This window comes from Thalassophryne amazonica, chromosome 10 (assembly GCF_902500255.1).
Source record: "Thalassophryne amazonica chromosome 10, fThaAma1.1, whole genome shotgun sequence".
Lineage (NCBI taxonomy): Eukaryota > Metazoa > Chordata > Actinopteri > Batrachoidiformes > Batrachoididae > Thalassophryne > Thalassophryne amazonica.
In genome coordinates, this window is record NC_047112.1 from 31,336,338 (window position 1) to 31,359,478 (window position 23,141).

At 44.2% G+C, this 23,141-nt stretch overlaps 1 protein-coding gene across 2 annotated transcripts in view; it reads left to right on the forward strand.

Moving 5' to 3' along the window:
• The window catches only part of ttc39a (tetratricopeptide repeat domain 39A), a 116,145-nt gene that overhangs the window by 85,412 nt on the left and 7,592 nt on the right, over nucleotides 1-23,141 (forward strand). For both annotated transcript variants that reach the window (XM_034179708.1, XM_034179709.1), the window contains 12 exons: nucleotides 1,614-1,745; nucleotides 3,650-3,687; nucleotides 3,821-3,888; nucleotides 3,980-4,044; nucleotides 4,152-4,251; nucleotides 4,501-4,566; nucleotides 6,323-6,431; nucleotides 6,506-6,573; nucleotides 6,668-6,727; nucleotides 15,419-15,580; nucleotides 16,147-16,238; nucleotides 16,524-16,644. In XM_034179708.1, coding sequence (XP_034035599.1) covers nucleotides 1,614-1,745; nucleotides 3,650-3,687; nucleotides 3,821-3,888; nucleotides 3,980-4,044; nucleotides 4,152-4,251; nucleotides 4,501-4,566; nucleotides 6,323-6,431; nucleotides 6,506-6,573; nucleotides 6,668-6,727; nucleotides 15,419-15,580; nucleotides 16,147-16,238; nucleotides 16,524-16,644 — 1,081 coding nt within the window. The remainder of the gene's footprint in view (nucleotides 1-1,613; nucleotides 1,746-3,649; nucleotides 3,688-3,820; nucleotides 3,889-3,979; nucleotides 4,045-4,151; nucleotides 4,252-4,500; nucleotides 4,567-6,322; nucleotides 6,432-6,505; nucleotides 6,574-6,667; nucleotides 6,728-15,418; nucleotides 15,581-16,146; nucleotides 16,239-16,523; nucleotides 16,645-23,141) is intronic.

The following is a 23,141-nucleotide window of genomic DNA, read 5'->3' on the forward strand; positions in this document are numbered from 1 at the left end:
TCAATGGATGAGCCTTTGTCATTCTGGTTATTCTTCTATCCATTTTGATGGTTGTTTTCCATTTTCTTCCACGCATCTCTGGTTTTTTTGTCCATTTTAAAGCATTGGAGATCATTGTAGATGAACAGCCCATAATTTTTTGCACCAGCGTATAAGTTTTCCCCTCTCCCATCAACTTTTTAATCAAACTACGCTGTTCTTCTGAACAATGTCTTGAACATCCCATTTTCCTCAGGCTTTCAAAGAGGAAAAACATGTTCAACAGGTGCTGGCTTCATCCTTAAATAGGGGACACCTGATTCACACCTGTTTGTTCCACAGAATTGACGAACTCACTGACTGAATGCCAGACTGCTATTATTGTGAACACCCCCTTTTCTACTTTTTTTACTAATAGCCCAATTTCATAGCCTTAACAGTGTGCATATCATGAATGCTTGGTCTTGTTGGATTTGTGAGAATCTACTGAATCTACTGGTACCTTGTTTCCCATGTAACAATAAGAAATACGAGGTCTGTTAGAAAAGTATTATTTTTTTCAAAAACTATATGGAATTGATTCATATGTTTTTACGTCAGCCAAGCTTGAACCTTCGTGTGCATGCGTGAGTTTTTCCACGCCTGTCGGTTGCGTCATTCGCCTGTGGGCAGGCTTTGAGTGAGCACTACTCCACCCCTCTCGTCGTTGTTTCATTGCGAGGAAATGGCGGAATGATTTAGGCTTTTTTTCCATCAGACTTTTTTCAGAAACTGTTAGAGACAGGCAGCTGGAAACCATTCAAAAAATTTATCTGGCTTTCGGTGAAAATTTTACGGGCTTCACAGAGAATAAGGAGTGTTACTACAGCTTTAAGGACGGCCCACAATGGCGCACGGCGCACTGTGCTCCGAGCCGCGATCGAGAGGCAGAAACCACCACATCATTTCTAAACGGATCGCTGTGTGGAGCCGGGACCGTCGTGTGCAATTTCTCTGGTTATCACAAGAGCTGGACATCAGCCATTTTCCGGCAGATTTCACTTTTAACAAGAGATTTTGTCATGGAAAGCCGCGCGGAGGCTTCGCATGTCACGACCGATTCGCTGATGAAAAAAAAGGAACACCTCCGTTTCAGAGTGTTAGAGGACAAGTTGGGACATGCCCAGCTCTCCACAATTTCTCTTATACTCACTCGACTGGTAAGCACTGAAAGCCGAAATAGGCATGTCCCAACTTGTCCTCTAACACTCCGAAACGGAGGTGTTCCTTTGTCTCGCTTCATGGTTCTTGGCTTCTTGGCTGACGTAAAAACATATGAATCAAATCCATATAGTTTTTGAAAAAAATAAAAAGGTACGATACTTTTCTAACAGACCTCGTATACTCAAAACCTGGATTAATCTTTTTAGTCACATAGCACTACTATTATTCTGAACACTACTGTAGCACCATTCTCATACACACACATGACCCATGGTCAACCTCCAGCGGGAGCTGAATGCAAGTTTCTTATTTCTGTCATAACCAGCACATGATCTAAATCAGCATGTTATGACATATCTCTGACTTCCTTGTTCTTTTTCCAGTCAAACTAACAGCACTTATAACAAACACGGTGTGTTGTCTCCTCACAGGATCAAAGACAGCATGTACCACTCACTGACTTATGCCACCATTCTTGAGATGCAAGCCATGATGACCTTTGACCCCCAGCACATCTTGACTGCAGGAAACACCATGAAGGAGGCTCAGGCAATCTGTCAGCGGTGAGACTGAGTGGAAACGGGTACCAGATGATGTGCCAAATACAAAAATTGTGGCATTTTAATTTAAGTTTAATTTAATTTCAAATGCTGAAAAAACACCAAATTTCCAATAATCCATATCTTTATAATCCATGCTGTCTTGATGAATGGCCACTAAAAACTCATATTTCCTGTTAAAACCTCTACTAATTGTAAGCCCCTTTGGCTGTTCCCTTGCTTGCACTCAGAGCCACCACAGCAAATACGAGGTGGGTCTGCATATTGAATTGGCAAAAGTTTTACACCAGATGCCCTGCCTGACACAACTCCACATTACATGACAGGGAGTGGGTTTTGAATCAGGAACCTTCCACACTGAAACCAAGTGCACTAACCACTTAGCCACCTGCTGATAATATCATGTTTTTGGTGTTAGATTTCAGTCTAATTTGGTGTGGTGGTCAGCCTTAGGCCATGGAAGAGTTCATTACATTTTGAGCCAAATTATGATTCGTGTTTTTATCATTTCTCCCATTGATGTCAATATCATTTACACTTTGACAAACTAGCGCGCCCCACCTGCTAGGTCTGTTTGTCCCTGACAGCGTCCTAGCACATCTTTATTCACTCAGACAGGTTGTTCTTTGGTTTATGGTAAGGCGTTACCAATAAGATCCAAACTATGAAAGATAAAGTGTCATGTGCCTAAATGCCTAAATAATTATCATACATAGAAACCTTAGCAGCTTCAGTAAGCTCATCAACTTAAATAAAAAAATTATTTTTTTTTAAATAAAACTATTCTTATTATTTGTTGCCAGTCTTTTGTTGTTGTTGTTGTTTTTTGTTTATTAACTGCAAATAACTGAAACAACCTTAATTTACCTTTTGATTTACACTGCTATCCTTACCTATGGTCATGAACTTTGCCTAATGTCAGAAAAAACAAGGTTATGGATACAAGCGGTGGAAATAAGATTCCACCATTGGGTGTCTGGGCTTACACTCCGGGACAGGGTGAGAAGTTCGATTAGTCAGGAGGGACTTGGAGTAGAGCTGCTGCTTTTTTTTTCCATTTAAAGAAGCCAGTTGAGGTGGTTCGGGCATCTTGTCATCTCCTACAGGAGGTCTTCCAGGCACATCCAACTGGGACCACACCCAAGGGAAGACCCATGGCATGCTGGAGGAATTATATCTCCCAGCTGTCTTGGGAACTCTTTAGGATGCCGCCGGAAGGGTCAGATGACTTGGCAGAGGATACGGAAATGTGGGAGGAGCTGCTTGGTCTACTGCTGACCCGGACCCGAATAAATGGCAGAAAATGAATGAATGAAACAATTGAAACAAATTTGTATTTGAAAAAAAAAAAAACGCAAATACTTGGCTCAATAATCTTCATATGTCACATATTTGTAAAATATCACGGGGACACTTGTTTTTTCAAAAATGCCACCGCTTTCCAAGATGACCGCCACCTCCAGTCACTCCAAGGAGCTTTGAGGCCATGTGACTGGCAGCTCTCTGACATGATGCTGGGGCTGGGGTGAAAACCAACCCCTACCCTTAAACATGCAAATATTGTGAAAATATTTGCAAACATCAAATATTTATCTGAGACTTAAAATAAATACATAGTCTACAAATTCATGATCGAAAACATATTGTGTGCCTGGCGCTTACAAACACACACTTGCTGTGTTGCGTATTCAGCCAGCCACACCAACACTGGTCTGGAGTCAGTGCTGTAGCTTTTATTTTTAGGTTTTCCACTGTCAGCAGAACAACATTACCCTGCAGCTTCTCAGTGTCTTCTTACTGAAATGAGTCACTGGTTTGCATAGAAATAAGATAAGCAGAGAAATGTGAGAGTGCACAGCCCTGCAGAAAAAACAGCTCTGAAGTGATGATGCTTTGTGTTCTTTCAGGCAACGCAAGAAATTTTCCAGTAAAAGCTTCACAGAAGGTCAGTGTGTGCAGCCTGACCACCATAATGTGGAATTACTGCTGTCTCTGTGTATGTGTTTGACTGCTGTGTTGAACTTTCAAACTGTCTGCAAATAGTGGAAATCATCTCTTTCTCTTCTCCCCCACCTCAGAGGAGCTCCATGCAGAAGTTTGCTATGCAGAGTGTCTCCTGCAGAGGGCAGCACTCACCTTCCTTCAGGTCAGAAATGAGATCCTTTTCATCAGTTTGTTTCATGTCTTTCTGACTCTGTCTTCTGACTGCTGCTTTCTTTTGTTCCCTCTCTGTTCAGGATGAAAACATGATCAGTTTCATCAAAGGGGGCATCAAAGTCAGAAACAGTTACCAGACATACAAGTGAGGATCACCTCCTTTGTCAGTCTTTGATCGGATTTTATTTTATTTTTTGTCTTTTTTTTTGTTACTTCTTTAAACACTGCTCACCTGCTGCCTTTATCTCACAGAGAGCTTCACACAGTCCTCCAGTCCACAGGGTACACACATGGTGACAACCACGGCCACTTTGAGGGGGGTGTTAAACTGGGAGTCGGAGCCTTCAATCTGGTAAAGAGAAAGCTGGAACACACCGCACTTATAATCATATTCATAGAAGAGTGTCCTACATTGTAAATAATGCAGGACAGGGTTTCAAACACACCACAAATCTGTTGCTGGCTAAAACATTTATATATTCTTCTTTTCTGTAACTGTATAACACAGAGTCTTGTTTGTGCCTGTAGCTCTCACCCACTGATGTGGGTGTGATAAAACTTGACCACAAAATATAATTGGTAGTTTTTCTTCTTTCTCCAGATGATTTCGATGTTACCCACGCGGACGCTGAGGTTGCTGGAGTTCGTTGGCTTCTCTGGTAATAAGGTGAGCTGTCTGTACTCAAAAGAACCACTTATGGCTGATTGAGTTTCAGGTTTCATTTCAGTTTCTGAATCTTTCTGCGATCTCCCGTGTTAACACACCGAGACATTTGTGCAGAAGGAATTGTATCTGTGATTGTAGCTTTTCCAGGTCACCGACTCACAGAAATGTTCTCCTGGTTAATACAGTAGAACACACATGAGCATGAAGACTTTGCAACAGCAATTCTGGAATCCACTGTGTGCCACATTTGGTCCAAATGGGGTTGAAAATCAAATCTCTTCACCTTTGCCAAAATGAATTCAAGAAGAGGGGCCAACCTTCAAGTTACTGAAGGTAGAAAACAGAAAAAAGACCCGGGAGGAGTAGAACAACAAACAGACAGGCAGACAAGACCTAGACCCGAATAATTGACCTTTGGCAAGATTGACCTTGCTGGGCAATTCCAGAATCCACCCTCATATGTGCCAACTTCAACGCAAATCGTGAAATAATGAAAAATTTAAATTTGGAGCTTTGACCCTAGTGATTATCCTTTGATAAATTTGAGCTTGTTTGGGCAATTCCAAAACCTGTCTACATATGTGTGCGCCAGTGTAGGCAGCTATCAGCATAAATTAATAATAACTATGACCTGTAAAGGGCAGTTGTGGGGTTGGCTGTCAATAGTTCAACAACCGGCCGGCTATGAATTGGGCCAATACTGGCCTCCATCTTGGAGTGAGATTTCCCACTCCTAAATGACCAATAGGAGAGCAGCCACACCCGCGCCACACCCCCAAACTTGCCCAAAGTGAGGCTGACCAATGTTGACATCAGTGTCTCAGCCACAAACCAATCACAGGCTAGGAGAGAGAGGCCAGTATCTGGTCCAGTTCAGGGGCGGTTGTCAGGCTAGGCTGTCAGCCACATATCAAACTGTATGTTTCTCCATTTAAAATATGGAGGCACTGTGTTTTGTATCTGAACCCTTCATGATAAAGGTGTGTGTGTACAAACCCAGCAAATATTTCTACGTTGTCACAATGTCATTTTGTAGACTCCCAGCTAAATTTTAGCTACATCATCAAGTGACATATTATGACCATTACACAACCTTCTCACAACCAAAAATAACCTTTATATGACAATCTGTTGAGCAAAAAGGATCCAAAGTGAAAAACAAGGGAGCAGCCAAAGGGATTTACTATAATGTAAGCATGTGGAAGCCTTTTTGGTCATCAAATGGTCATCGAAAGGTTATTTTTTTGGTTGTGACAAGGTTGTGTAATGGTCACAATACATCACTTGATTATGTAGCTAAAACGTAGCTGGGAGTCTACACAATGGCATCATGACAACATCACCATAAAACATCATATTGACCAGAAAGTGACGTCACCACAATGTCACAGCAACGTAGAAATGTTTGTTGGGGTATTCAAAAACCAGTCAGCCTTGCAACGTTTACATGATGTCTGCTGGATGTCATTTCATGGATGTCACAGGATGATCCATAAAATACATCCGAATGATGTCACATGACAACTATTACATTAAGGTAATGTCATGATGATGTCATGATGTTTTGACATGACCGTATCTTGGCCAAAACCTGACATCAGCAATGCGTCATGTGTTTGCTGGGAAGAGAAAAATTCCTTGGTTTGAGAAGAGCCTATGATTGTACCCAGCAGAATGCAGTCACTAAATAGATAGAGAGATAGAATTTGAACTTTTGCTTATGTGTGCACTTGTGTGTATTTGTGTGTTCGTACAGGAGTTTGGTCTCCAGCAGCTTCAGGAGGGTTCTGCAGAAAGCACATTCAGGTCGTTCCTTTGTAACATGCTGCTGCTGTGCTACCACACGTTCATGAGTTTTATCCTGGGTAAACAAGAGTGCACGCAATTCCATCTGTGCACAAAGGCAAACCAGGACCTTAGTTTTTTGTGTCTTTCGTAGGCACTGGAGAAGGAGATGTTAACGATGCAGAGACCCTGCTACAGCCATATCTGAAAAAGTATCCTAAGGTTTGTCAGCTTTAAACACAACGGTTTAACAACTTTTTGCAAAGGATTCAAGTTTTCAATCTCTTGGTTGTCTTTCTGTATCTCCCTCCCTCAGGGATCCATTTTCTTGTTCTTCGCTGGTCGAATAGAAGAAATCAAAGGCCACCTGGATGCTGTGAGTGTCACTCATTTCTGCCTAACAGACATTTTATCTCTTTATTTGAGAATGCACTTTTCCTTCTCAAATATCTTGCTGTCTGTTTTTGTGTATGCCAGCCTGTATTTGTTTGAGTTGGTGCGTGTGTATGTTTTATCATAGGTGTTCTAGTTTTCCTGAGAAATGTGTCCAGCTGTCAAAATTCTGAATGTTTCTTCTTATCACCACACTCCCACTGTAGGTGAACTGCCATTATTAATATGGATGTGGCTTCTTCACAGTCCATGTTAAGAGACCACCCTTTTCAAACATTCATGGAGAAAAAAAATCTTTGGTCTGGCACAACAAATTTCAGGTGCATATCCATAAACGTGGCTTAAATATGGTTTGTTAAAATCAACCTGACACCGACATTTTGGGAATTTCCTTTATGTTTCCTTAAAACATCAATAGAAACTGTAATGAGGTAATTGAACCTGCAATATTCCATAGTTTACCCATTTAAACTTCAAATTAATGTAAGATGATGTTTTCAAGTCACATGAACAGGGGCGTAGGTTTGCATATGGACCATAGGGACAAGTCACAACCAATATTTTGGGATGGCAAAATAGTCCCTACCAATATTTAGCATTTTTGTTTATATAACAAAATCATTCACTATTTTTTTGCGAACTCGATACTATAATTTTAGTCGTCACGTTTTGTGTTTTCGACGTGCCAGAATGACAGGGTTACCCATGTTGCAATTTCATTGGCTCACGTTCTTCTCACATGGACGTAAACAAAGCGCATCTCGTGGCAGGCAGTGCTTAATTTGTAAAGTGGGAGGTCCCGGAGCGCAGAGGATGGGTGGCTCCGGTGCAGTGTTGCCAGATGTACGATAATTATCGTATTTGTACGATAGTTTTGCCATCTGTACGATGTACGATCTATAATGGGAAAAAACCCAATATGTACGATCATTTCAGTTGGTTGCCCAAACACGCATCTCTCTCTGACACCCAAGAATCATTTTGCAGGTGTTGCACTCAGGCGGCATCAAAGACACACCACACACAGGGCTGCTGCTGGCTTTGGGCTGCCGGGACAGTCATTTGAAAGCCCGCCTCCTCCCCATACAAAGTAATGAGTTCCCATCCAATCTCTGCAGGACAGGACAGGAAGATTCCCCAACCAACATCTTTTTTTTTCTTTTTCGAAACTGTATTTCAACAAATGCAATAACAAACGAACAAAACACAAGAGCAAAGAGATATACAAGAAAAATAAAAAAAAGTTCAAGTTCCTTATGGAGGTGTCAACATTTTTTCTGTGTTCAACAAAATCTGCACAAGTGGCCATGGCATCGGATGACGACAGCGAGCTCGAGGTTGAATTAGACTCTTTCTAGTCTGGTAATTAACACATGTTTGTGTTACTTCACAGTCTGGTAGTGCATTTGCTTGTGCATTTGCGTTCTTTTTGTGCCATAGTTTCCCCATTAATATAATTACTGTTTAAAAATGTGACATAAAATTCTTTGTAAATTAAAAAAAAAAAAACGCTAAAATAGCTACGTTGTATGCGTTTTGTTTGTGTACGATAATTTCTCCCAAAATACGATAATTTTGAGGTTTTGGTACGATAGTTTCATATTTCATATCTGGCAACACTGCTCCGGACAAGAAGGGCGGGGGGGAGGGGTTGCGAACAATGCTGTGCGCCACACTTAAAATAAACTGCACACCCACACAAACACGCACACACACCTTCACAAATGACACTAACATCCTGCCTTTTCCTCAAAAAATACTACATTTATGTTTGCTGTCTGTCTATGTACTTTTCTGTCACTTTTGCGCTCTTTTTCATACTTTTCCCTCGTTTCAAAAGTCACCGAACGCACTTTACTGTAATATATGCAACATATAGCACACTGTTGGAAAGCACGGGTTCTTGGCTTGCTGTCAGTGTTGAAATTTTTCAGAGTGAGGGCTTACGGTAATGAGAATCAGCGGCGCACTAGTGTGAAACTTCCGTGTTTTTCCTCTGTGTTATGACATCACAGGCTTACGTTTACCGTAATACACCATATATATCATTGGAAATCCCTTTTTTTTTGGCAAATTAGGTTGCCAGATACCTACAACTGCATTATTGATGAAGAGAATAGATTATACATCTTGTTTGCAAAAACTTTTTTTTTTTTTTTAGCTCCACAAGTATTTTTTTTTTTGTTGTTGTCTTGTTCTCTCAGGTGTAGGCCTATAGAATAGATTTGTGATTTTGGGTGCAATTTTGTTATTTAAGCTATTTGTTTGTTTGCCTACACACTTAATATTGTAAATAAAGTGTTAAATTATTCAGCATTATGTCGTCATATGTTATGTATTATGCTGTACTTGTGCGTCTAATGGTATGAGTGGGTTAGGGGGTGATGGTGGTGAGCAGGGGGGCCGGGTGGGGTGTGTGGTATTGTCCCTACCAAAGCTGAGACCAAACCTACGCCCTTGCACATGAATGATTAAATCCATCATGAATCACTGCTTTAAGGTGCTCACCTTATGGCCCCTTCACACATAACACGATTGAGGCAGAATGACGCACAAAGGATGATTCAAATCTGGAAAATTGGAGCTGCACTCGAACACCTCGTACAGCAGTTGTCACATTCATTCGGGCACGGCACATGCACTCTATTTTCGTGTGCCCTTCGCACCGAAAACCCATTTAAACAGTGGGCAGGATGAGATTGCACTGCCATCTGATCGTGTTCGCAGCATTTGAACAGCATGTCGTAAGCACATGTCATGTCATGTGCCCCCCTCCCCCAATGTGAAAAGAAATGTCTGATCATGTGTACACTCAGCTGGCGATCTGAATGTCACGTCCACCACATCAGCTCTGGTCCACATGACGCGGTGTCCTTTGGTGTGCTGCTCGCTGGACACACAGCGCCGGCAGATGTGGGCATGATAAGAGCGTATGGCTTCATTCATGTCAATTCATGACTTTACGTTGGTGATTCCGTCGGTGTGCTTAATTTTTTTTTTTTCTGAAAGAGATAACACTTACAGCTTGGTAATGACTCTTCACTGAGGCTAGTATTTAAAATATAATGGGGGGTTCCGGTGATGACGTCAGACTAGGAGCGGCCGAGCCAGATAGCTCCCGACCGACATACCGATAAAGTTATACATTTAAGTTGTCTTTGCAGCTATATGCACGTCCAGCTGATAGATAAACGTCCGCAATTATGTCTGGGAAAGAAGGGGCAACGAAGAGCTCCGACAAGCGGAGAAATACTCAGAAAAACTACCTCCAAGCGGCCGAGTCCAAAGATGGCGAAGGTGGCGAGGCTACACGGGCTAACGCAGGTAGCACGGATAGCATTAAACCATGCACGCAGGACGACTTGGTTGCCTTATCAAAGAATATAACCGACAAGATTGCGGCTATTATAGACATTAAAATGATGGAGGTCTCCAACAAGCTCGACACGATTAATGCTAAGCTGGACGCTGAATCCCTGCGTATGGACGCGGCTGAGCAGCGCATTTCGGTCACAGAGGAGAGCGTGGAGGAGCTGGAGGCTAGATTGGCGAATGCCGAAAAGAAATTGGCGCTCATGAGTGAACAGCTGGACAACCAAGAGGCAAGAGGGCGCAGAGACAACCTCAGAATTTATGGTGTAAAAGAAGGAATTGAAAAGGGTAATGCTCTGACCTTTTTTGAAACCTGGCTGCCCAAATTGCTCAACTTTGAAGCCCCCAAAGGCCGTCTGATACTGGACAGATGTTACCCGACTGGGGGTGCTGGTCGTGTTGGATCAGATACTCCCAGAGCTGTAATCATGAAGCTTCACTATCCAGTAGATAAAATGAGTGTTGTCACTGTGCGCCGGGTGTAAATTGACGTGGGAAGGCGCCACAATCACCATCAGGATTTTCCTCAAAGTATTGTCCAGCGAAGAAGAACGTTCAACACTGTACTGTGTGTCAGAGACTCATCGCCAAGAACATCAGGTTCCGGATGAGGTATCCAGCGATCCTCACGTTTTCACATAACAAGAAGGACTGCTCTTTTGACAGCGCAGCTGCAGTCATCGTGGACGCAATGGAGCAGGAGGTCTCCTGTGAGTAGTTGCAGACGTTGAGTCGGTCTGGGAGCGAGTGGGCGCAGGTGAGGACTGTAGATTGGGCAGATTCTGTACATGGGCCTGCAGTTTGGTTATCTCCTGGTATCTCGGAGCACGGACTTTAGAAATAGGGGACGTTATTCTCCCTTTTGTTAGTATGTATGTGTGTTATGGTGTGTTTGGGAGTGCATGTTTGTGGCACTCATTTTTTTTTTTACACTGAGCAGACTCTTTATGTTGTATTTTAATGTGGATTTTATTGGTCGAGATTTAAATCTTGCATTCTGGTTTTACATTTTGAAAATTTGTTTTTGTGAAGAATAATGGGAACGGTTAAATATATTTCTTTCAATGTAAAAGGTATCAACAATGTAATAAAACGTAAAAAATTATTAACCTGGCTAAAAAAGGAAAAAACAGATATAGCTCTGTTGCAAGAAACCCACCTTACTAATAAGGAGCATGATAAATTAAAGCAAGACTGGGTTGGGCAGATTTTTTTACTCTTCATTTTCCTCTAATAAAAGGGGAGTGGCTATTCTTATTAATAAAAACACTCCGTTTACTTTGGATAAATGCATAAAAGACACTCAGGGTAGATATGTGCTAATAACAGGTTATTTATATGGGGAATATGTTTTTATAGGGTGTGTTTATGCTCCCAGTGTTTATGAGAAAGACTTTTATTCTAAACTTCTGGCAGATGCTTCCAACATGACACAAATATTCAGTATCTTAGCAGGAGACTTCAACTGCCCGATGGTTCCAGAGATAGACCAGTTCCCCTCAGCTAAACCAACCAGTTCCAGAATGAGGGATGCTACTAAACAGCTTTGTGCTGATCTTCAGCTGCTGGATACATGGAGAGTGATTAACCAAACAGAAAGAGATTATAGTTTCTATTCTAATCCTCATCGTAGTCACTCCAGAATTGATTATATTTTTTCTACCAGAATGGTGCTTGACAGAAGTGAGGAATGTAAAATAGGTACACGTTTACTCTCTGATCACGGTGAAGTTTCTTTGGTGGTTGCCCCCCCCTTCTCTTCAACCTTCATCACATCAATGGCGTTTAAATACGTCATTGCTGCAACAACCAGATTTTGTAATACATTTAACTAAACAGATTAAAGAATTTATTGCTTTTAATAATAATGAAGACACTAATCCCTCTATTCTCTGGGATACATTGAAAGCATACGTTAGCAGTGTTATAATTTCTTATAGCTCGTGCAGAAAGAGGGAAGCATTGAAAGCTCAGCTTGAATTGGAAACGCAGCTCAAGACACTTGATCAATTAATGAAAACAAATCCATCTCCCAGTCTGTCTAAAGAGCTGGACGTAACTCGATCGGCCCTTAACCAACTTCTATCCCAAAAAGCTGAAGCTGGTCTATTATATGCAAGACACAGGATATTTGAAATGGGAGACAAACCAGGCCGTCTGTTAGCTCGCTTAGCAGCCGGTAGATGGGAAATACGATCAATCTCTTCTCTTCAGGATGAAAATGGTAAAAATCACTATGAGTCTAAAAAACTGATTGAAATTATGAAATCATTCTACATAAAGTTATATACCTCGGAGCTGAAAAGTTCTGAAAGTCAAATTGAAGATTTTCTGAGTGACCTTAGCCTCCCTATCCTCTCAGAAGAAGATAGGGTGTCTTTAGGAGATCCAATTACCAAAGAAGAAATTACTAGTGCCATTAAATCGCTCCCAAATTCAAAGGCCCCAGGGCCAGATGGATATGGCACTGAGTTCTACAAAACCTTCCATGATTTAGTTAACCCACTCTTGCTGGATATGTATCTGCACTCTTTGCAACAGGGATCCTTGCCCCCCTCTTTGTATTTAGCAAATATTTCGGTAATACTGAAGAAAGATAAACCTAATGATAAATGTTGCTCATATCGCCCTATAAGTTTAATAAATGTAGATAGTAAAATTCTGTCTAAAATATTGGCCAAGAGGTTGGAGGCTCTCCTTCCCTTATTAATCAACAAAGATCAGACAGGTTTTATAAAACACAGGACATCTTTCACAAACATAAGAACTTTACTTAACTTAATCCAACATACAAAACATAATAATAAAAAAGGTATCATTGTCTCTCTTGATGCTGAGAAGGTGTTCGACCGGGTCGAGTGGCCTTATCTTTTCATGGTCATGCAAAAATTTGGATTGGGTAGTAACTTTATAAATTTGGTCAAACTCTTATACTTTTCCCCAATGGCTTGTGTATTGGTTAACGGAGTTAAATCTCGACCCTTCCAATTGGGCAGATCCACTCGGCAGGGGGATCCATTATCACCATTAATGTTCGCTCTGGCAATAGAGCCCTTGGCTCAGGCCATTAGGGGTGATGATATTATTTCTGGATTTGAGATGTACAATAAAATATATAAAATTGCACTTTATGCTGATGATGTGCTGTTGTTCATCTCTGATCCAGAGGAATCTATCCCAGAGCTTATGGAAATTATTAAGTTATTTTCTTCTAAATATTTTATTTTCTTCTAAAATAAACTTGGATAAATCAATGGCACTACCACTGGGTTATGGTGAATGCCTTCCCTCTATACCTAATTTTCCATTTACATGGTCTGTTTCAGGTTTTACTTACTTGGGAATTTTTGTTTCCCCATGCATAAAAATCACTCTTAAAGTGAATCTTCAGAATGTGTGTAGAAATATTAAAAGTGACCTTCTCAGGTGGAGGGATTTGCCAATATCCTGGATGGGTAGAATCAGCTTGTTAAAAATGAATGTAATTCCAAGACTTTTGTACCCATTGCAAATGTTACCTGTGTATGTGTCAAGAACAAAAGCTAAAGAGATTGAGAGAGACTTGAGCAAATGTATCTGGAAGGATAAGAAGCCCAGATTAAGGATGAGTGTTTTACAATGTTCAAGAGACAAAGGAGGTTTGGGCTTTCCTAATATACTTCTGTACAGCTGGGCTTGTCAAGGCAGGGTCATCCGGGAATGGTTTCAGTTTTATTTGAATGGGCTCTCGCACCCTTTGGAATCCTGGATGTGTGCCCCATACAATCTTCTAGGGGAAATTTTAGCCAAGAAGATTCAGCCAGAGATGCGGTCTAATCCAATCTGGATGAACTATCTGAAAACGTGGAGGGACATGTCTACTCATATGGGACACAGGAGCAACTTTTCTTTTAATATGCCTATTGTGGACAATAGACTGTTCCCCCCGGGGATTAAAAGTAAAGTGTTTTCAGACTGGTATAAAAAGGGAATACGTGTTATCAAAGATCTTTATGATGAAGGAGGCAATCTTATGTCTTTTGCTCAGGCACAGAGCCGTTTTAGCCTTTCTAAGAATGATTTTTTTGCTTTTCTTCAACTTTGTCATTTCATTAACACATGCAAACTGCAAACTCCGTTGTTAAATCCAATTGAGGTTTTTATGGTTACATTTAAACTGTCAAAAGGTTTTATTTCACATTGCTACAGGACTTTACTATGCGCTAAGAGAGACGAAATAGAGAAAGTTGTCGGAAAGTGGGAGGAAGATCTCCAGCACACATTTACAGAAACTGATTGGCAAGAATCCATCAAAAATATTCAAGCAGTGTTTCTGAGTATTAAATACAGAGAAATGCATTTTAAAATTTTTCATAGACAGCATAGAACTCCTTATGTTCTTAACAAAATGGATCCTAACAGATCTTCAGCCTGCCTTAAGTGTTCACAGTCACCCACTACCTACATACACTGTTTTTGGAACTGTCCCAAAATATCTAAGTTTTGGTCCTATATTACTAAAGAAATTGGTACAATTGTGAAATGCAAAATTAATAAGGACACGGGACAATTTGTACTAGGATTACCAACAAAAAATATATACCCACATTTTGAATTAATTAAAAAGTTTCTTTCCCTGGCTAGGAAATGTATACTAAATAATTGGATTAAAGACAAACCTCCATCAGTTACAGAGTGGTATCGAGAAATTTTTAAAGTGCTGCCTCTGGAAAGAATTAGTGCTAAATTGAAGGGTAACAGTAAATTATTCAGTGAAATATGGCAGCCATTTATAAATGATTTGCCTCCTCATCTGAGATTTACTATTATGAGAGGTTCGGGTACTTAAGGTTAAATATTTGATTTCCATTTCCAATTTTTGAGTGCGCTGGTTGAAAAGGCTATTTTTTTTATTTTTTATTATTATTATTATTTTTAGTTATTTTCCTAAATGACTCACTACATCCCAGCATATCCTTTTGTATAACTTGTAATTATACATTACTGTTTTGGTTTACATTTGGTCTGCTCAGTGGTGTTTTTGGTGTTGTTAGTGGTGTTGTTAATGTTTGTCTGTTTTAATATCTTAAAACCAAATAAAATATAATTAAAATATATATATAATGAAGATGTACATTTTGAATTCTGCTCACTGAATTAATTTAAACTCAATTTAACCGTACACAATAGACAACAGATGATCTCTGCATTGATCTTTGTTGCCTTAAAATTATGTAAATGATGAATTTGATATGATCACTGACTCACCTGGGTCACATTAAGAAGGACAGAGTCACAGCTTTAGTGTGTTCGTTTCTGGCAGGCTATAAACCGTTTCCAGGAGTGCTGCGAAGCACAGCAACAATGGAAACAGTTTCACCACATGTGCTACTGGGAACTGATGTGGTGCTTCACCTACAAGCGGAACTGGAAGATGGCCTACTTCTACGCTGACCTCCTCAGCAAGGAGAACTCCTGGTCCAAGGTCTGCTACCTTATAGTGTTATAGAGTATAGTGTTATAGAATATTAACGTGCTCTGGATAATTGAAAATGCAAATGTGAAAAAAAAGTTGTCAACTTCATTGTTGCAACCACTGAAACCAGATTGAGAACAGAGGAATATTAAATCAGTGAGCACAACACAAATAGGCAGAAGACTGGGTCTGTTCTTTAAAAAAAAACACTGTTGTCTTGCATTGCAAACTGGTCAGTTGAAATTAACTGTTTAATGAATTAAGAGCAAATTTCAGCTTTATGTATTTTATTTTTTTTTTTATCAAACCACTTTAGAATAGTGCTTCAAACCTCACACAACAAAAGTGCTTGTATACATGTTTCTACTCACATGAAATGCTAACCATATATAACTGTAAACTTTAGAAACCAAAATGTTTTTTATCATGTGACCCTTGTCATTTTTATTAGTTATTAAATCAAACTTGAATTAGTTCCAGATACAAAGTCTTCACAAAGCATAAAGTTTTGATTTATTGAACACGTATCAGATGAAATGTTAGTTTGTAGTATTAATGACTTTTTTGGCCTGCAGGCTACTTATGCTTACATGAAAGCAGCCTACCTCAGCATGCTGACTAAGGATGACTGCCTAACCTTCAGTGAAAATGAGCTCATGTTGTTCAGGTATGCGTGCAAGAACTACGGAAATTTACTCAGAATAACCACAGAGAAACAACGCTGATTCACTGGAACAGTAAAACAGATGATATCTTCTTCTTGGAAGAGACTCAAAGTGATGGGGAGCATAAGCTCAGAAATTTACACGTCATTGTAATGTGATGCATGAGTGCTTCAGTGAGTTTTATTTTTTTAACTCTCGTCTGCAAGCTGGATGATTAATCAAAACTCAACATGTCATATAAGTAGTCCATATTACTGACGTGTGAATTTCATTTGATTAAATTTCAGGCAAGTCCCAGGGCTGAAACAGAAAATTGCAGGCAAGTCTTTACCTACAGAGAAGTTTGCTATCAGGAAGGCTCGTCGATACCTCCCAGAAAATCCTGTTCCTCTTCCAGCTCCTCCTCTGGTCAGTACTGGATGAGACCATGTGTCCCTTTGCACTTTTGTGCCATTACTGGATTTTTACATTCTTATTGCTGTACTTTTCTGTGAACTGCGTAGTTCAAAATACATAAACAGTATGACAGAGTAATCCCGTCTCGACACAGTATCAGACAGGATTACATAAATGCTGACAGAGCTACACAGAGCGCCTTGACGGTAGACAACAGGAAGTGAGCACTTTGACAGCAATAATGCGGCTGATTAAAACAAAACAACAGTACCGATGGTGTGCAAAATGACTTGAAGTACAAAAGACCAACATGGTAAGGTAGTACAGTAAAAACAGCAGCAGGTACACGTAGTAAAGTAGCAGCAGGGTGATAAAGTGACACCAGCTCATCTCATCTTCAACCGCTTTTCCGGGTTCGGGTCGCGGGGGCAACAGCTCCAGCAGGGGACCCCAGACTTCCCTTTCCTGTGCCACATTGACCACCTCTGACTGGCGGATCCCAATGCGTTCCCAGGCCAGTGTGGAGATATAATCTCTTCACCTAGTCCTGGGTCTTCCCTGGGGTCTCCTCCCAGATGGACGTGCCTGGAACACCTCCTTTGGGAGGCACCCAGGAGGCATCCTTACCAGATGCCTGAACCACCTCAGCTGGCTCCTTTCAACGCGAAGGGGCAGCGACTCTACTCCGAGCCTCCCACGGATGACCGAACTTCTCACTCTATCTCTAAGGGAGACACCAGCCACTCGCCTGAGGAAGCCCATTTCGGCCACTTGTACCCGCAATCTCGTTCTTTCGGTCGTGACCCAACACTCATGATCATAGGTGAGATTAGAAATGAAGATTGACCAGTAGATTGAGAGCTTCACCTTTTGGGTCAGCTCCCTTTTCGTCACAACAGTACGGTAGAGCGAATGCAATACCGCCCTTGCTGCACCGATTCTCTGGCCAATCTTACGCTCCATCGTCCCCTCACTCGTGAACAAGACCCCGAGGTACTTGAACTCCTTCACTTGGGACAAGGCCATATTCCCTACCCGGAGTAGGCAATCCATCGGTTTCCTGCTGAGAACCATGGCCTCAGATTTAGAAGTGCTGATCCTCATCCCAGCTGCTTCACACTCAGCTGCGAACCGATCCAGTGAGTCTTGGAGGTCAGCAGCTGATGAAGCCAACAGGACCACATCATCTGCAAAAAGCCGTGATGAGACCCTGAGCCCACCAAACAGGAAACCCTCCTCCCCCCGACTACGCCTCGATATCCTGTCCATGAATATCACAAACAGGATTGTTGACAAGGCGCAGCCCTGGCGGAGGCCAACCTCCACCAGAAATGAGTCCGACTTACTGCCGAGCACCCGAACACAGCTCTCACTTTGTGAGTACAGAGATTGGATGGCCCTGAGAAGGGACCCCCTCACTCCATACTCCCGCAGCACCTCCCACAGTATCCCCCAGGGTACACGATCATACGCCTTCTCCAAGTCCACAAAACACACGTAGACTGGGTGGGCATACTCTGTCGGTACCTTGCAACCGCCTCTGGAGTCCTCCGAGATAACATATCCCGGAAGGACTCCGTCTTCAGTCGGACGGTTTCCCTGACCACCGGTGTACACCACGGTGCTCGAGGGTTTCCACCCCTTGAGGCACCTAAGACCTTCAGGCCACAGCTCCCCACTGCAGCTTCAGCAATGGAAGCTTTGAACATTGCCCATTCTGGTTCAATGGCCCCAACCTCCATAGGGATGCTAGAGAAGCTCTGCCGGAGGTGTGACAGACAGGTTCTGCACCAGTCTGTGAGCTGTTGTGCCTCCTCTCTGTATGCACCGTTGTTCCCACTCATTAGATCCACCACAGTAATACAGTTTCTTGTACCGATATAACGAAACGTATCTGCAGGGTGATGCATATCCTGCACGCACAATAGATCAATGAGTTTTTAGACTCCCTTGATGTAATTTTGTGATGATTTAATGATATCATAATAATAATGTCACTTATATAGCATAAAAGCATGATTAGCTGATTAATATAAGCTTTGGGTCACCTTTTAGGCCCTATTGGTTGGAAGGAAATCCCGAAAAATGTGTTTTAATGACAATAATGACATTATTTTGAGATGTCTTTATTAGTGATTATCATAACATTAATCATACCATTTGACTATAAAATATTTACTCATCGATTTAAGCTTCACATAGTCTTTCTAGCCCTCGTGGTTGCAGAGATATCCTGAAAAATGTGTATATATCATTGTGACTGTTGTGTGGGCCGCTGAAGAGGAGGTACTGCTGGCCCACCACCACCAGATGGCACCCTGCTTGGAGTGCGGGCTCCAAGCACAAGAGGGCGCCAGAGCCACTGGGAGTGACAGCTGTCACTCATCCTCAGCACCAGCTGTCACTCAGTCATCTCATTACCATCACCATAAAGGCCGGACGGCAACTCCACCTCCTCGCCGAGAAAACTTCTACGACTAGAGGTAACCTTCTCTGCTGTGATTACTGATAATCTAATATTGTTCTGTGTGCAGTCGCATGCCCGTGAAGACCCAGAGGAGGGACAAACGGGAGCTGCACGAGTGAAGACGTACCTGGAGGTGGAGGTTATCCCTCCCGGAGGAATTAATTGTAAAGGTTGCTGGGTGTGAGGACTCACACTCACCACCTTCTGTTTCTTGTCTGCCAGCAGTACCAGGGCCGACAACGGAGGACAGAGACCACCTGGGGACTCAGGGCTTGGCGGCTTCGGTGTTCTTCAGGCCGTTGGTGGTAGAAGCGGTGTGGGCCCCGGCTCTTCGTTCATCCGAGGTCTCCTATCTTCAAGCCTGCCCACAGTCCTCCTGTATATAATTGGCATCCTTATTCTTGTTTGTATTCCGTTGTGTTCTTTCACAACATTAAATTGTTACTCCTTTTCTTATCCATTGTCCGTTCATTTGCGCCCCCTGTTGTGGGTCCGTGTTACGACACTTTCCCAACAGGATTTCTCGGCCATTCGTCATGGATCCCGAGGGGCGTCAACCACAGCTTGAACAGCCAATGGGAGAACAAGGAGCGCAGGCGTCAGCAGGAGGCGTGGTAAGTGATCTGCAGCAAATCCTTACCGCTTTCACTGCTCAGTTACAGCTAGTAACCGAGCAAAATGCAATCCTCAATCAGAGGATGGAGGCTCTCACCGCCAGAGTGGAAGCACGCGAGTCGAGCGTCGCTGCGGTGTCTCCTCCTGCTGGCCCGGGGCCTAATGTAGATGTTCCACTGGCCGTTCAACTACCCCCCCCACCGTCCCCTGAAGCTTACATAAGTCCTCCCGAACCGTACGGAGGCTGTGTGGAGACGTGCGCAGACTTCCTAATGCAGTGTTCGCTCGTTTTTGCACAGCGTCCAGTTATGTACGCATCAGACGCCACTCGGGTGGCTTATGTAATTAATCTGCTTCGAGGTGAGGCACGCGCTTGGGCTACAGCGCTCTGGGAACAGAAGTCATGGCTCCTGACGTCATATGCTGGGTTTATACGGGAATTCAAACGTGTTTGATCATCCCAACAGAGGCGAGACCGCCTCGACCGTGCTGCTGTCACTGAGACAGGGGCGTCGGAGCGCAGCTGATTACGCTGTCGACTTCCGCATCGCGGCTGCGAGGTCGGGTTGGAATGACGTTGCGCTCCGCGCTGCCTTCATAAGCGGACTGTCTCCAGTACTGAAGGAGCATTTACTGGCTAAGGACGAACCGCAGGATTTCGACGGGCTTGTCACTCTGGTTATACGCTTAGACAACCGCTTGAATGAACACCGTCGGGAGCAGGCCGGGGGGCGTGGCCGGGCACAAGCCGTCCCTCTCTCTTCCGGGTCAGAAAGGGTGACGTCGTCCCCACGCTCCATTGCCAGTGGGCTCCGTGTGGCAACAGCTCCCCCTGCTGACGAAGCTATGGACACGAGCAGGGCCAAAGTGAGATCTGATATCAGACGAAGGAGACTGGCCCGCGGGGAATGTTTTTACTGTGGCTCATGTGAACACATGTTAAAAGACTGCCCCAAACGGTCAAACACCAATGCCCGTCCTTAGAAACTGGGCTAAGGGTGGGCCATAACATGTACACGGGGAAACCCCGCAAATCAGCACGAATCCCAGTGATAATCCTGAGTGGGGATTTAACCCTTCACGCCCCAGCACTGGTGGACACGGGGTCCGAAGGGAATCTGTTGGATAGCAGATGGGCAAAGGAAGTGGGGCTCCCTCTGGTGGCTCTGCCTTCGCCTTTGAAGGTACGGGCGCTAGATGGCACTCTACTCCCGCTAATCACACACCGGACCCAGCCTGTGACCCTGGTTGTGTCTGGGAATCACCGGGAGGAGATCGTGTTTTACGTGACACCTTCTACCTCCCGAGTGATTTTGGGTTTTCCTTGGATGGTGAAGCACAATCCCCGGATCGATTGGCCGTCTGGGGCCGTGGTGCAGTGGAGCGAAACCTGCCACCGGGAGTGTTTAGGATCCTCGGTTCCTCCCGGGATCACGGCTAAGGAGGAGGTTAAAATCCCTCCCAATCTGACGGCGGTGCCAGTAGAGTACCATGATCTGGCTGACGTCTTCAGCAAAGATCTGGCACTCACTCTTCCACTGCACCGACTGTACGATTGTGCCATTGATTTGATTCCGGACGTTGAGTACCCGTCCAGTAGACTGTACAACCTCTCACGTCCGGAACGTGAATCAATGGAGACCTACATCCGGGACTCCTTGGCCGCCGGGTTGATCCGGAACTCCACCTCCCGGATGGGTGCTGGTTTCTTTTTTGTGGGCAAGAAAGACGGCGGACTCCGTCCATGCATCGATTACAGGGGATTGAACGAGATCACGGTTCGCAATCGATACCCATTGCCCCTCTTGGATTCGGTGTTCACACCCCTGCATGGAGCCAAAATATTCACCAAACTCGATCTTAGGAATGCGTACCACCTAGTTCGGATCCGGAAGGGAGACGAATGGAAGACGGCATTTAACACCCCGTTAGGTCATTTTGAGTACCTGGTCATGCCGTTTGGTCTCACCAATGCGCCCGCGACGTTCCAAGCATTGGTTAACGACGTCTTGCGGGACTTCCTGCATCGGTTTGTCTTCGTATATCTGGATGATATACTCATCTTTTCCCCGGACCCTGAGACCCATGTCCGGCATGTACGTCAGGTCCTACAGCGGTTGTTAGAAAACCGGCTGTTTGTGAAGGGCGAGAAGTGTGAGTTTCACCGCACTTCTTTGTCCTTCCTGGGGTTTATCATCTCCTCCAACTCCGTCGCCCCGGATCCGGCCAAGGTTGCGGCGGTGAGGGATTGGCCCCAACCAAAAAGCCGTAGGAAGCTGCAACAGTTCCTCGGCTTTGCAAACTTCTACAGGAGGTTCATTAAGGGTTACAGTCAGGTTGTTAGCCCCCTGACCGCCCTGACCTCCACTAAAGTCCCCTTCACCTGGTCGGACCGGTGCGAGGCCGCGTTTAAGGAGTTGAAACGCCGGTTTTCGTCTGCGCCAGTTCTGGTGCAGCCTGATCCTACTCGCCAGTTTGTAGTGGAGGTGGACGCCTCAGACTCAGGAATAGGAGCCGTGCTGTCCCAGAGCGGGGAGTCCGATAAGGTTCTCCATCCTTGTGCCTACTATTCCCGCAGGTTGACCCCCGCTGAGCGGAATTATGACGTGGGCAATCGAGAACTCCTCGCGGTGAAGGAGGCTCTGGAAGAGTGGAGACACCTGTTGGAGGGAGCTACGGGGCCTTTCACGGTTTTTACGGACCACCGGAACCTGGAGTACATCCGGACCGCCAAGCGGCTGAACCCCAGGCAAGCCCGCTGGTCCCTGTTCTTCGCGCGCTTTGACTTCCGGATCACCTACCGCCCCGGGACCAGGAATCAACGATCCGATGCAGTGTCCCGGGTGCACGAAGAGGAGGCCAAGGCCGAGTTGTCGGACCCCTTCGACACCATCCTTCCCGAGTCCACTGTCGTGGCCACCCTCACCTGGGACGTGGAGGAGACCGTCCGGGAGGCCCAGGCAAGGAACCCAGACCCGGGAGACGGTCCGAAGAACAAACTCTACGTCCCACCAGAGGCTAGGGCTGCCGTCTTGGACTTCTGCCACGGATCCAAGCTCTCCTGTCATCCCGGAGTGCGTAGGACCGTGGCAGTAGTCCAGCAGCGCTTCTGGTGGGCGTCACTAGAGGCCGACGTCCGGGACTACGTCCAGGCCTGTACCACCTGTGCCAGGGGCAAGGCGGACCATCACAAGACCAGGGGTCTACTCCAACCCCTGCCTGTGCCTCATCGCCCCTGGTCCCACATCGGCCTGGACTTCGTCACGGCCTCCCGACGGCCCAGGGCAACACCGCCATACTGACTATAGTGGACCGGTTCTCCAAGGCGGCCCACTTCGTGGCCCTCCCGAAGCTCCCGACGGCCCAGGTGACGGCAGACCTCCTGGTCCACCACGTCGTGCGTCTGCATGGGATACCGTCGGACATC